The 12,097-nt window shown below is 36.6% G+C and overlaps 1 protein-coding gene across 7 annotated transcripts in view; it reads right to left on the bottom strand.

Annotated features, from left to right (window-relative positions):
* The window catches only part of ARFIP1 (ADP ribosylation factor interacting protein 1), a 128,175-nt gene that overhangs the window by 37,824 nt on the left and 78,254 nt on the right, over nucleotides 1-12,097 (bottom strand). For all 7 annotated transcript variants that reach the window (XM_029235340.1, XM_029235342.1, XM_029235341.1 and 4 more), the window contains 2 exons: nucleotides 8,299-8,520; nucleotides 729-886 (listed from right to left, as the gene is read on the bottom strand). In XM_029235340.1, coding sequence (XP_029091173.1) covers nucleotides 729-886; nucleotides 8,299-8,520 — 380 coding nt within the window. The remainder of the gene's footprint in view (nucleotides 1-728; nucleotides 887-8,298; nucleotides 8,521-12,097) is intronic.

Raw genomic sequence — 12,097 nt, 5'->3', positions numbered from 1 at the left:
AAAAAAAAAAAAAAAAAAAAAAAAAAAAAAGATGTATGAAAACACTGCATTATAAACAACTATGAAAATATAAGGTAAATACTTTAATTTATGTAAAAGGTAAAATTTGGAAGATTGTGAAGCCTGGTTATAATCTGAATAACCAACATAAACAAAATCATGGAGGCAGAAATGAGCTAGTATATTCAAGAGAAATTGAAACTATGAGTCTGGCTGTTGCGGAAGCAGTGTAACTGCTTATAGGGAAGCAGTGGTAGTATGATTGAAGAGGCAGGCTTAGGCCAGATCAGAAAGGGCATCTGGTATCTACCTGGCAGAACACAAGGCCCTGTCCTCTTCCAAGGAAGCTGGAGCCGGGAGCTCCTCCACCTCCCTATTCCCTAGCAGGCAGGGTTTGGGCACATGGCCAGCGCTCAACCGGATACTCTCAATGCAATAAAGCAAGGTACTCAGGAGCTTTTGGAAATTTTTATTTATGGGAGCTGTAGCAGCATCAAGTACCCTAATTAGATTCTTCTGAGGCATTAACTTGGCTTTGGTTCTTGCTTGTTTCTAGAATCTGTTCTCCTGCCTTTCTGTTAGCTCTGTGGGCTACCCTATAACCTTCTAATAAATTCTTTTTCTGCCCATATTGGCCAGAGTCAGTTTCTCTTATTTGCAACCCAAAACCTTAACCAAATTATGTACCACCTGGTAAAACAGACAATATAATGAAAATCTATACCTACCTGGCACTTTCATACTGTTTCACAGTCATTAATGTATCCTCAATTGTTTTATTCACCAAAGTGTTCACACTGGCAATGAAAAAATTAATGGCTCCTAGAAGAGTTTCTCCATTTTTAGCCAGCAGTTTCTGTGTATCTGCATTATAGCCAAATTCTTCCTAAAACAAAAAAGTCATCTTAATTTATCCAGTTACAAATTAGTAAATGTTACTAAAGAAAATCTCAAACATATCACTATTGGGAAAATATCTGATTTAGAAATCTAGCTCTAGAAGTTTTCTCTTTCAATGTTTAAATAAATAAATAGGAATCTAAATCACAACTAGCTACAGAATTACAGAAAAAGTCGAATAAACCAAATTGTTCAGCTCTGAGGCATAGCTAAAATCAAATAATTTTAAAAAGTGAAACTACTTTGTACTAGAAAAATTATTTTCATTTCTACGTTTTGTTTCTATTATACTGTAAGCACAGCTGTTAAGAAGAAAACTATAGCAGATTATTAATCAGAGAAACTTTAACTTTCACAACCAAATTAGGTAACAATTGGCTAAAACTTTCAGACATAAAATAGATTGTAATTTTTGTGTTTTGACTGAATCTCCTTAAAGTATAAATATTAACAATACACATTTCTTTGTAAACTTAGCAACCAGTTGACTCCCAAGCTCAGATCTATCTGGACAAACAGCTGAGGAAAGATCACTCAACACCAGTTTTAGTTCATTTTCTCTGAATAAACTGAGTCTTAGCTTAGCAAACATTACACATGATTCCTTAACATATGAATGGCAAGGACTAACTCTAAATTTTGAGCAGAGAAAGCTTTCCAGTCTAAGTTTGATTAGTTAACAGATTATCAGGAACGCATCTGACCAAATAAAAACTTTGATCATATCTTATTATAAGATATATCATTCAATTTGAGAATTGTGAGTTTGTTAAAAACATTTTTAAATTTCAGCTGAAAAAAATAATGTAATATTAAATGAACTAGAATTTTAGAAGATGCAAATTTAACGTTAGTGCTATAGGTACAATTAAATTTCCAGGTGATAGAATATTCAATAATTAATAAATACAGAAAGTAAAATTATCTTTATTATGCTAAAAGCATCTTCCGTCTAAGAGAGGTCCATGTAACTCTTTACTTGGAACTCAGTCTTCAAAATTGTAGAGCCCTTGATTTGCAAATATTGGCAGATAAGGATTACATAAGAGGACTGTCAATCAATATATGTAAAAACTAAAATAAAAGGCAGAGAAGCTGAAGAGTTTTGGCACCATTTTTACAAGCTAAGTTACAATATTGAAGACTAAATAAATGTTACTGGAAATAGAATATAGGAGAAAACATTAAAAAAAATCTTAGAAAGAGTTCACACAATTGTTCTTATTTTCTTTGGTGTTCATTAAGAGGTAAAAGGCAAAATTAAAAAATCACCAAATAAGAGGAAGAAAAATATGAAATTGAGTTGGATATAAATATCATAGTTTTTCTATTCACTGTATAACAAAGTATATGTCATTGTATCATAGCCCTGTAACACTATTCATTGCTAAAAGTTCTCAACATCCACAATTCCACATTAACTTTGAAAATGCCAGAAGTCCTAAGTTAGCCACAGGGAGATCTATATAACCTAGAAAGCTGTGCTTTTACTAACAACAAATAAACAAAAAAAACAGAGTACTGTAAGATGAAATCACTGCAGATTGATATGTTATACAGCAGAATTTGGAATCCTATATTTACAGATGAGAAAAACAGCCCTAAATTCAAAGCAGACAGGAGGAGTAAATGGACACTGTTCTGTTTCATGAGTGTAAATCTCGCCCATAATTCTGTGATGAAAATGTGCATAAAACTTCAGATTTTATTGCATAATTTGGAAACTTAATTGGCTAAAATAAAAAAGCTTTTTTATAGTAAGGTACAAGAGACATAGTAGTGAATGTTACAAAACAATTAGGACACTAGAAATAAATAAATATACATATGTATATGCATTATAAATAATTAAATATGTTTTGGCAATGAAAATAAAATAAAACATGCCTCAAACTTCATTTAGTTGATAAGTTATTTTAGTATTCTCAGTTGGACAGGGGTATTTTACACATTATTTTAATAGTCAAAGGGTATACATATCAAGAACAGGGCTGTAGTTCTAATCTGTCAGTGAAGAAGAAAGGCCAACACAATTCCTTGATCTAAAAATTTACTTGCTTTATATATAGAGAGAATGAAGTTTCAAAACACTTGAACTTTTTTTCTCTTCAGCAGCTCCTACATTATTTACAATATTTATCAGATGTAAATGTACCAAATATAAATGACCACCATTTCCCATTCAACTTATACATTAGGACTAAATAACAGAAGCATATGATTGGACCTAAAACACCTAGTTTTAGTAATAGATATTATTACCTAATTAATCACAAATGAGTTATTTTAAACAATAATACAAAAAAACTAGAATCACAAGAACTAATTGACAATTGATAGTAATTCGGACTGTGGAAACTTTCCTAATCTCAATGTAGATGTTACCCTCTAAATTGAGAAAATGCAATTTAATAAGGTGCCATGGTACAACAGAACTAGGAGGAAGGCATGTGATAAAATGGTAAACAGTTTGGAAATTCAAACAGTTTGGGAATTCATACCTTGATTCTGCCACTCAATGGATTTGTGTCTCTCATGAATAACTCAAATTCTTTGGGCCTCCATTTCCTTACTAATAAAATGAAGATAATTCCCTTACAAGCTTGACAGGAAGTCTAACAAGGCAACCTGTATAAAGTTTCTGACAGATGACAGGCATTCATTAAAAGATCATTTCCTGGGCTTCCCTGGTGGCGCAGTGGTTGAGAGTCCGCCTGCCGATGCAGGGGCTGCGGGTTCGTGCCCCGGTCCGGGAAGATCCCACATGCCGCGGAGCGGCTGGGCCCATGAGCCATGGCCGCTGAGCTTGTGCGTCTGGAGCCTGTGCTCCACAACGGGAGAGGCCACAACAGTGAGAGGCCCGCGTACAGCAAAAAAAAAAATATATATATATCATTTCCTATCCCCTTCAGGAGATTTGACTTTTTTACTGCTGGATATTGGTTGTTTCTCTAGAAAATGAAGAAACTGGACTAATCTATAAATTCTTCCTCAACCCCCAAATGTCACAATCTCAACAACAGCTATCATAACCATCATAATTTATCTAGTGCCACTACGTGCCAGCCCCTGCACTATGTATTTTCCAGAAATCTCAGTTAATATGGCATAAGGTGGAAGGAAGTGGGCCTCAGCTCTTTACTGTACTCTATAAACTTTTCCTCAAAAAGAACCAACAGGCAAAGAAGGGAGTTACTGTGTTGGCGGGTGTGACTGATCCTGATTACCAAGGAGAATTTGGACTGCCCCTCCACAATGGAGGTAAGGAAGAGTAAGCCTGGAACCCAGGCGATCCCTTACTACTACCATGTCCTGTGATTAATTTCAATGGAAAACTACAACAGCCCATTTCAGGAAGGACTGCTAATGGTCTGGACCTTTCAGGAATGATGGTTTGGGTCACCTCACCAGGCAAAGAACCACCACAGACTGAGGTGCTACCTGAGAACAAATGCAGTATGGAATGGGTAATGGAAGAAGCTACAACCATGTGACCATTTGTAGAAATGAGGACTATAATTCTTACTTCTTCCTTACTTTGTTATGAATGTGTGTGTGTGTGTGTGTGTGTGTGTGTGTGTAAAGCAAGTACCTTTGTTTTCTTCCCTCTCTTATCTTTCCTCCCTTATCACATAAGATATATTAACTTTATATCATGATATATAGCTATTGTTAACTTAACACCATAGTATTAAGTTTCAGGAGATCAAGGAAAAAAGTGATCCTCACCCAAGGACTTTGCATCATCTTCTAGGGAAAGAGTTGCTGTGTCTTTGATAGTACACAGGATAGTTGTATCACATTAGGTGGAAGTAAGACTTTATTGTCTTGATTTGGAGATTAAGTGTGGTTTAAAGAGATGCATATAAGTGCTGCTAAGTTGACAAAGGGTGGACTGTGATGGTTAATTTTATGTGCCCACTTGATAAGACTATGGTGTCCAGCTGTTTGGTCAAACATCAGTCTAGATGTTGCTACAAAGGTGCAGATTTTGTGATGTGATCCACATTTACGATGATAAACACTGAAGACGTGGTTTAAAGTTGGCTTTAAGGAGATTATCCTCCATAACATGATGGGCCTCATCTAATCAGCTGAAGGTCTTAAGAGCAAAAGTTTGAGGTTTCCTGGAGAAGAAGGAATTCCGTCTTAACACTGTAACACAGAAACCTTGTCCAAGTTTCCAGCCTTCTGGCCTACCCTATGGATTGCAGACTTGCCAATCCCTATAATAGTGTCAGCCAATTCCTTAAAATAAATCTTTTGGGGGTGTGTGTGTGTGTGTGTGTTTATCTCCTATTGATGCTCTTTCTCTGGAAAACCTTGAATGATACAAAAACATCCTCCTTGTAAATGTTGATTCCAGATTTCAAATTCATCTCCAGTAGGTTCTAGTTTACCATTACTTTTACATTTATAAATATCAATTAGAATGTTCAATGAATTTTTAAAAATTTCTATATATTTCCTTCAAATCACTTTTGTATACGCATTTACTTTCAGCATTTGTTCACTAACAAATATATCAAGTATATTTTGGTGCATAAACATCATAAAAGAAGTAATATCATGTCTTCTTAGCAAAACAGGATGGTCCAGATTCTTTAAAAAAATGTTGCTTGTTGGAGTTGCTCCTGTTGAACAACTCACTAAATGAAAATACCTGGGACAGTTTGTGCATCAACTTGGTTGGGTCACAGTGTCCAAATATTTGGTCAAACATTATTCTGATGTTTCTGTGAGGGTGTTTCTGAATGAGACTTACATTTTAATTGGTGTACTGTCAGTAAAGCAGACTGCCCTGCGTAACGTGAGCGGGTGTCATGCAATCAGCTGAAGACCTTAATAGAACAACAACTGACCTCCCCTGGACAAGAAATAATTCTGCTAGCAGACTGCCTTTGGACTTGTACTGCTACTCTTTCCTGAGTCTCCAGCCTGCCGGCCTACCCTACAGATTTTGGATGTAGCAGCCTTGCCAATCATGTGAACCAATTTCTTAAAATAAATCTCTATATAGCTATGTATCCTGTTGATTCTGTTTCTCTGGAGAATCTTGACTAACACAATACCGTATTTCCTTTTGTCCTTAAAAATACATTATTATTCAATGACTCTTTAAGAAAATTCACGTAGGATATCATCATTGGAATACTTATAGCCCGCAATTTCACTGATATTATCCAATTTTGCCATCACTGTTAAGAGTCAATACTGCTATCTTTTTGCAGTCATCTTCTGATTTGTGTAGTAATTGTGAAATGTATTCATCTGGTATTGTAGTCTCTTTCCATTATGTGCAAAAATGAAAAATTCCAAAATTCTTAATTGTGTTGCATGAACATTAAAAAACAAACAAACAACTACATAAATAGTTTCTCCAGATTTCTTTTTGGCAATGCAAACAAACAAAAAGTATTTATCTCACTGTTGTATCATTCTTCAAGGCAATGCTGTCATTCTTTCGTTTTCTTATTGTCTTAGTCATTTTTAACATGGTAGGAAAAACTGATGAGTAATAACGAAATAATTCCTAAGATGGTGAAACAGCAAAATGTTTTAAGATATAGGAAAATAGGATCATTAAGATCCCATATTGTGTCTGATTTCCAATGGACCCATATGGTAGCTGCAAGATAACAAGTTTTATTCTATTAAAAGCATAAGTAAATTTTCTCATTGGAAGACCTCCAAGAAAGAATAAAGTCATGAAATACCAATCCTTACAAAGAGTTAAAAATGCTCAAATAAAAAACTCAAAAATTCAAACTGGGTCCAATGGACTTGAATACTGAGGATTACCCTCTCAGTTCTGTTTAAAAAAACAAAGGACTTCACATCTGTAAAAGAAAGATAATAAAAGTACTACTAGCTAAGACTGAGCATTAGATGAGCTAATACACATATAAACCACTGTATCTAGTGTATAGTAAGTCCCCAATCTCTGTTAACTATTATAATTAATAGGTTCTACTGAATATAGCATCAGTGATAACATTACTGCAGCACTTCCCCAGACCCTATACTCTGGCTACCTCTCTCCATACTGTGGGGATTTTTCTCTGGGTCACAGACCACCTAAAGATTCCATTTAAAGAGACAGCAAGAGATCATGGAAAGGGACTTCCCTTGTGATCCAGTGGTTAAGAATCTGTCTTGCAATGCAGAGGACACTGGTTCAATCCCTGGTTGGGGAACTAAGATCCCACGTGCCACAGGGCAACTGGGCCTGCACGCCACAACTAGAGAGCCCATGCACCACAACTACTGAGCCCACTTGCTCTGGAGCCTGCGCACCTCAACAAAGAGCCTGTGCGCTGTGTGCTGCAACTAAGACCCGACGCAGCCAAAAAATAAATACTTTAAAAAATGCTATTAATTCTTATTTAAAAAAGGAAGAGATCATGGAGAAACAAAAAGGCCTGGATATAAATTCCAATTCTTTTATTTGTTTTGTGAGTTTATAAAAACTACGTAAACTCTCTTGGCCTCAACTTCCTCATCTATAAATAGGGGATAACATTTCTTGCAGTGTTAGATAAATTACATGATATAATGGTTATAAAGCACCTAGCCCATTATACTGAAATTGTGGATACTCAATAATTGCAGCTGTTATGATAACTCAGCTTCCTAAATATTAGTTTCATTCTTCTTTTTGACTGTCTAATGACTCAGTTAGAATTGAATCTCAATGTTTTTCTCAACATTGTCATCTGTAGCCAAACTTTCTTTGTCCAAGATACTAGATATTATCAAATGATTTAATGCTCTAAATTAACTAACTTTGCAAGTTAGAAGTCTGTAGGCAAGGAATTTCTGTACCTTTTGGCTCCACGTGAGGAAAAAAAAAAGACATAAAAGGAGTCACTTAAGATATTATTAGAAATTGTTAATAATGCTTTGCTGAATACTTATATAGATATATACAGAAAAATAATTTCATTCTAAAATTCACAATTTTACACTAATGATTTCAGTAAAAGTGTATCACAAATGCAGTCAAGCAAGCTACTCTTTGCTCAGGACATTCAGAGACTACGCAGGAGATTTTCAATAGGTGCCTGAATTTACTTTTTACCCACACCCAGCTATATACATAGCTATGATTCTTTCTAGGCTCTAGCAGGCTGAGTACTCTTTTTCCTTTCCTCTACCAAGTTCCCTTGCCCTGAAACCTCCAGATGACATCTTCTTTAGGGTACAACTGGACCACTATGTTGGTAGAAGTCAGTTGGGCCTTCCTGAAAATTAGATGAAATAGCTTAAAGAACACCACAAGATTAAAATTTTATTAAGAATTCAGCAAATCAGAAATGTAACAACTTACCTCTTAGTATACTCCTATTGCCACTTTCATCCCCCTCACCCCCCAATAGTTATTTCAAATAATCTTACATGGAGTTCTAGTGACTTCAAACTCAGGTCAGCAAATGCATCTCCAAGTTGCCTTTGGGTATGCACCATCTGGAAAAGCTGGGTTGACAATGTCTGAGCCAGTTTTAGAATATTTTCATATTTTTTCTTGTTATCTCTTAATATATCAATCTGAGCTTCAAGTTCAAGGTCCACAGTTCTTGATCCACGGCCCAGCTTCTCAGAGATAATCTGTCGAGTGCACTAGAAGTGGAAAGATATACTTTGTTTAGGAAGAAAAAAAGAACAAAAGAAAAAAACAGTAATACAGCAATCCAAAGTGCAAATGCTGGAGCATATGGCATACACCATTTTTGGCTTCAAACAAGCTAGCCTAACAAACAGAAAATTGTCAGCCCCCTCAGAGGTTCATCAGGACTCAGAAAGTAAATTTTTTTTTTTTTTTTGCGGTACGCGGGCCTCTCACTGTCGCGGTCCCTCCCGTTGCGGAGCACAGGCTCCACACGCCCAGGCCCAGCGGCCATGGCCCACGGGCCCAGCCGCTCCGTGGCACATGGGATACTCCCGGACCGGGGCATGAACTCGTGTCCCCTGCATCGGCAGGCGGACTCTCAACCACTGCGCCGCCAGGGAAGCCCCAGAAAGTAAATTTATCAGACATGTTTTTTAACTATTACTTATTAGAGGAAGTTTTAAGACGTATCTAGCTAGTGTATATACTGCCAGATGAGCTCTCTCACATAATCATATTTCAAGTTTTGTGCACTTTGGTAGATTACTGAAAACAACTGAGATACTTGGCATTGATTTAAGAACGATACTTGACTATTAATATAGGAATAATAAGAATACCAAAATTCTACTCTCCTATTGGTTTCAAATGCTTTTTTTCCTTCGATTTTCCCCTTAAATGGCTGTGTATATGTGTGTGAGTAGGAAGAATGAGGGGAAGAAAGGAAGGAGAAAGAAGAAAGAGGAGGTAGGGAGGGAGGGAAGGGGGGAAGAACAGGAGCATCCCAAATTGTGGAGGTGGACTTTGAGAGGAAGATTTATTATTTTTTCCCCTTTTCCTCTTTTTGTGAGTGTGTATGTGTATGCTTCTGTGTGAGATTTTGTCTCTATAGCTTTGCTTTCACCATTTGTCCTAGGGATTTATCTGTCCAATTTTTTTTTTTTACTTTTTAAAAAAATTTTTATCTTAATAATTATTTTTTATTTTAATAACTTTATTTTATTTTATTTCTCTTTCTTTCTTTCTTTCTTTCTCTTCCCTCCTTCCTTCCTTCCTCCCTCCCTCCCTCCCTCCCTTCCTATCTTTCTTTCTACTTTTTCTCCCTTTTATTCTGAGCTGTGTGGATGAAAGGCTCTTGGTGCTGCAGCCAGGAGTCAGTGCTGTGCCTCTGAGGTGGCAGAGCCAACTTCAGGACACTGGTCCACAAGAGACCTCCCAGCTCGACGTAATATCAAACGGCGAAAATCTCCCAGAGATCTCCATCTCAACACCAACACCCAGCTCCACTCAACGACCAGCAAGCTACAGTGCTGGACACCCTATGCCAAACAACTAGCAACACAGTAACACAACCCCACCCATTAGCAGAGAGGCTGCCTAAAATCATAGTAAGTCCATAGACACCCCAAAACACACCACCAGACGTGGACCTGCCCACCAGAGAGACAAGATCCAGCCTCATCCACCAGAACACAGGCACTAGTCCCCTCCACCAGGAAGCCTACACAACCCACTGAACCAACTTTAGCCACTGGGGACAGACACCAAAAACAAAGGGAACTACGAACCTGCAACCTGCAAAAAGGAGACCCCAAACACAGTAAGATAAGCAAAATGAGAAGACAGAAAAACACACAGCAGATGAAGGAGCAAGATAAAAACCCACTAGACCTAACAAATGAAGAGGAAATAGGCAGTCTACTTGAAAAAGAATTCAGAATAAGGATAGTAAAGATGATCCAAAATCTTGGAAATAGAATAGAGAAAATGCAAGAAACATTTAACAAGGAACTAGAAGAACTAAAGAGGAAACAAGCAACGATGAACGGCAGAAAAAATGAAATAAAAAATACTCTAGATGGGATCAATAGCAAAATAACTGAGGCAGAATAACGGATAAGTGACCTGGAAGATAAAATAGTGGAAATAACTACTGCAGAGCAGAATAAAGACAAAAGAATGAAAAGAACTGAGGACAGTCTCAGAGACCTCTGGGACCACATTAAATGCACCAACATTCGAATTATACAGATCCCAGAAGAATAAGAGTAAAAGAAAGGGACTGAGAAAATATTTGAAGAGATTATAGTTGAAAACTTCCCTAATATGGGAAAGGAAATAGTTAATCAAGTCCAGGAAGCACAGAGAGTCCCATACAGGATAAATCCAAGGAGAAACACACCAAGACACATATTAATCAAACTGTCAAAAATTAAATACAAAGAAAACGTATTAAAAGCAGCAAGGGAAAAACAACAAATAACACACAAGAGAATCCCCATAAGGTTAACAGCTGATCTTTCAGCAGAAACTCTGCAAGCCAGAAGGGACTGGCAGGACATATTTAAAGTGATGAAGGAGAAAAACCTACAACCAAGATTACTCTCTCCAGCAAGGATCTCATTCAGATTTGATGGAGAAATTAAAACCTTTAGAGACAAGCAAAAGCTGATAGAGTTCAGCACCACCAATCCAGCTTTACAGCAAATGCTAAAGGAACTTCTCTAGGCAAGAAACACAAGAGAAGGAAAAGACCTACAATAACGAACCCAAAACAATTAAGAAAATGGGAATAGGAACGTACATATCGATAATTACCTTAAATGTAAATGGATTAAATGCTCCCACCAAAAGACACAGACTGGCTGAATGGATACAAAAATAAAACCCATATATATGCTGTCTACAAGGGACCCACTTCAGACCTAGGGACACATACAGACTGAAAGTGAGGGGATGGAAAAAGATATTCCATGCAAATGGAAATCAAAAGAAAGCTGGAGTAGCAATTCTCGTTATCGGACAAAATAGACTTTAAAATAAAGACTATTACAAGAGACAAAGTGGGACACTACATAATGATCAAGGGATCGATCCAAGAAGAAGATATAACAATTGTAAATATTTGTGCACCCAACTTAGGAGCACCTCAATACATAAGGCAAATACTAACAGCCATAAAAGGGGAAATCGACAGTAACACATTCATAGTAGGGGACTTTAACACCTCACTTTCACCAATGGACAGATCATCCAAAATGAAAATAAACAAGGAAACACAAGCTTTAAATGATACATTAAACAGGATGGAATTAATTGATATTTATAGGACATTCCAACCAAAAACAACAGAATACACATTTCTCTCAAGTGCTCATGGAACATTCTCCAGGATAGATCATATTTTGTGTCTCAAATCAAGCCTTCATAAATTTAAGAAAACTGAAATTGTATCACGTATGTTTTCCGACCACAACGCTATGAGACTAGATATCAATTACAGGAAAAGATCTGTAAAAAATACAAACACATGGAGGCTAAACAATACACTACTTAATAACGAAGTGATCACTGAAGAAATGAAAGAGGAAATCAAAAAATACTTAGAAACAAATGACAATGGAGACAAGACAACCCAAAACCTATGGGATGCAGCAAAAGCAGTTCCAAGAGGGAAGTTTATAGCAATACAATCCTAGCTTAAGAAACAGAAAACATCTCAAATAAAAAACCTAACCTTGCATCTAAAGCAATTAGAGAAAGAAGAACAAGAAGAACAAAAAAACCCAAAAGTTAGCAGAAGGAAGG

This window comes from Monodon monoceros, unplaced genomic scaffold, assembly GCF_005190385.1.
Source record: "Monodon monoceros isolate NGI ecotype Baffin Bay Population unplaced genomic scaffold, NGI_Narwhal_1 Super_Scaffold_20, whole genome shotgun sequence".
NCBI classification, from domain to species: domain Eukaryota; kingdom Metazoa; phylum Chordata; class Mammalia; order Artiodactyla; family Monodontidae; genus Monodon; species Monodon monoceros.
The sequence above is the reverse complement of the archived record's forward strand: the minus strand, read 5'-3'. Positions and strand labels throughout refer to the sequence as shown.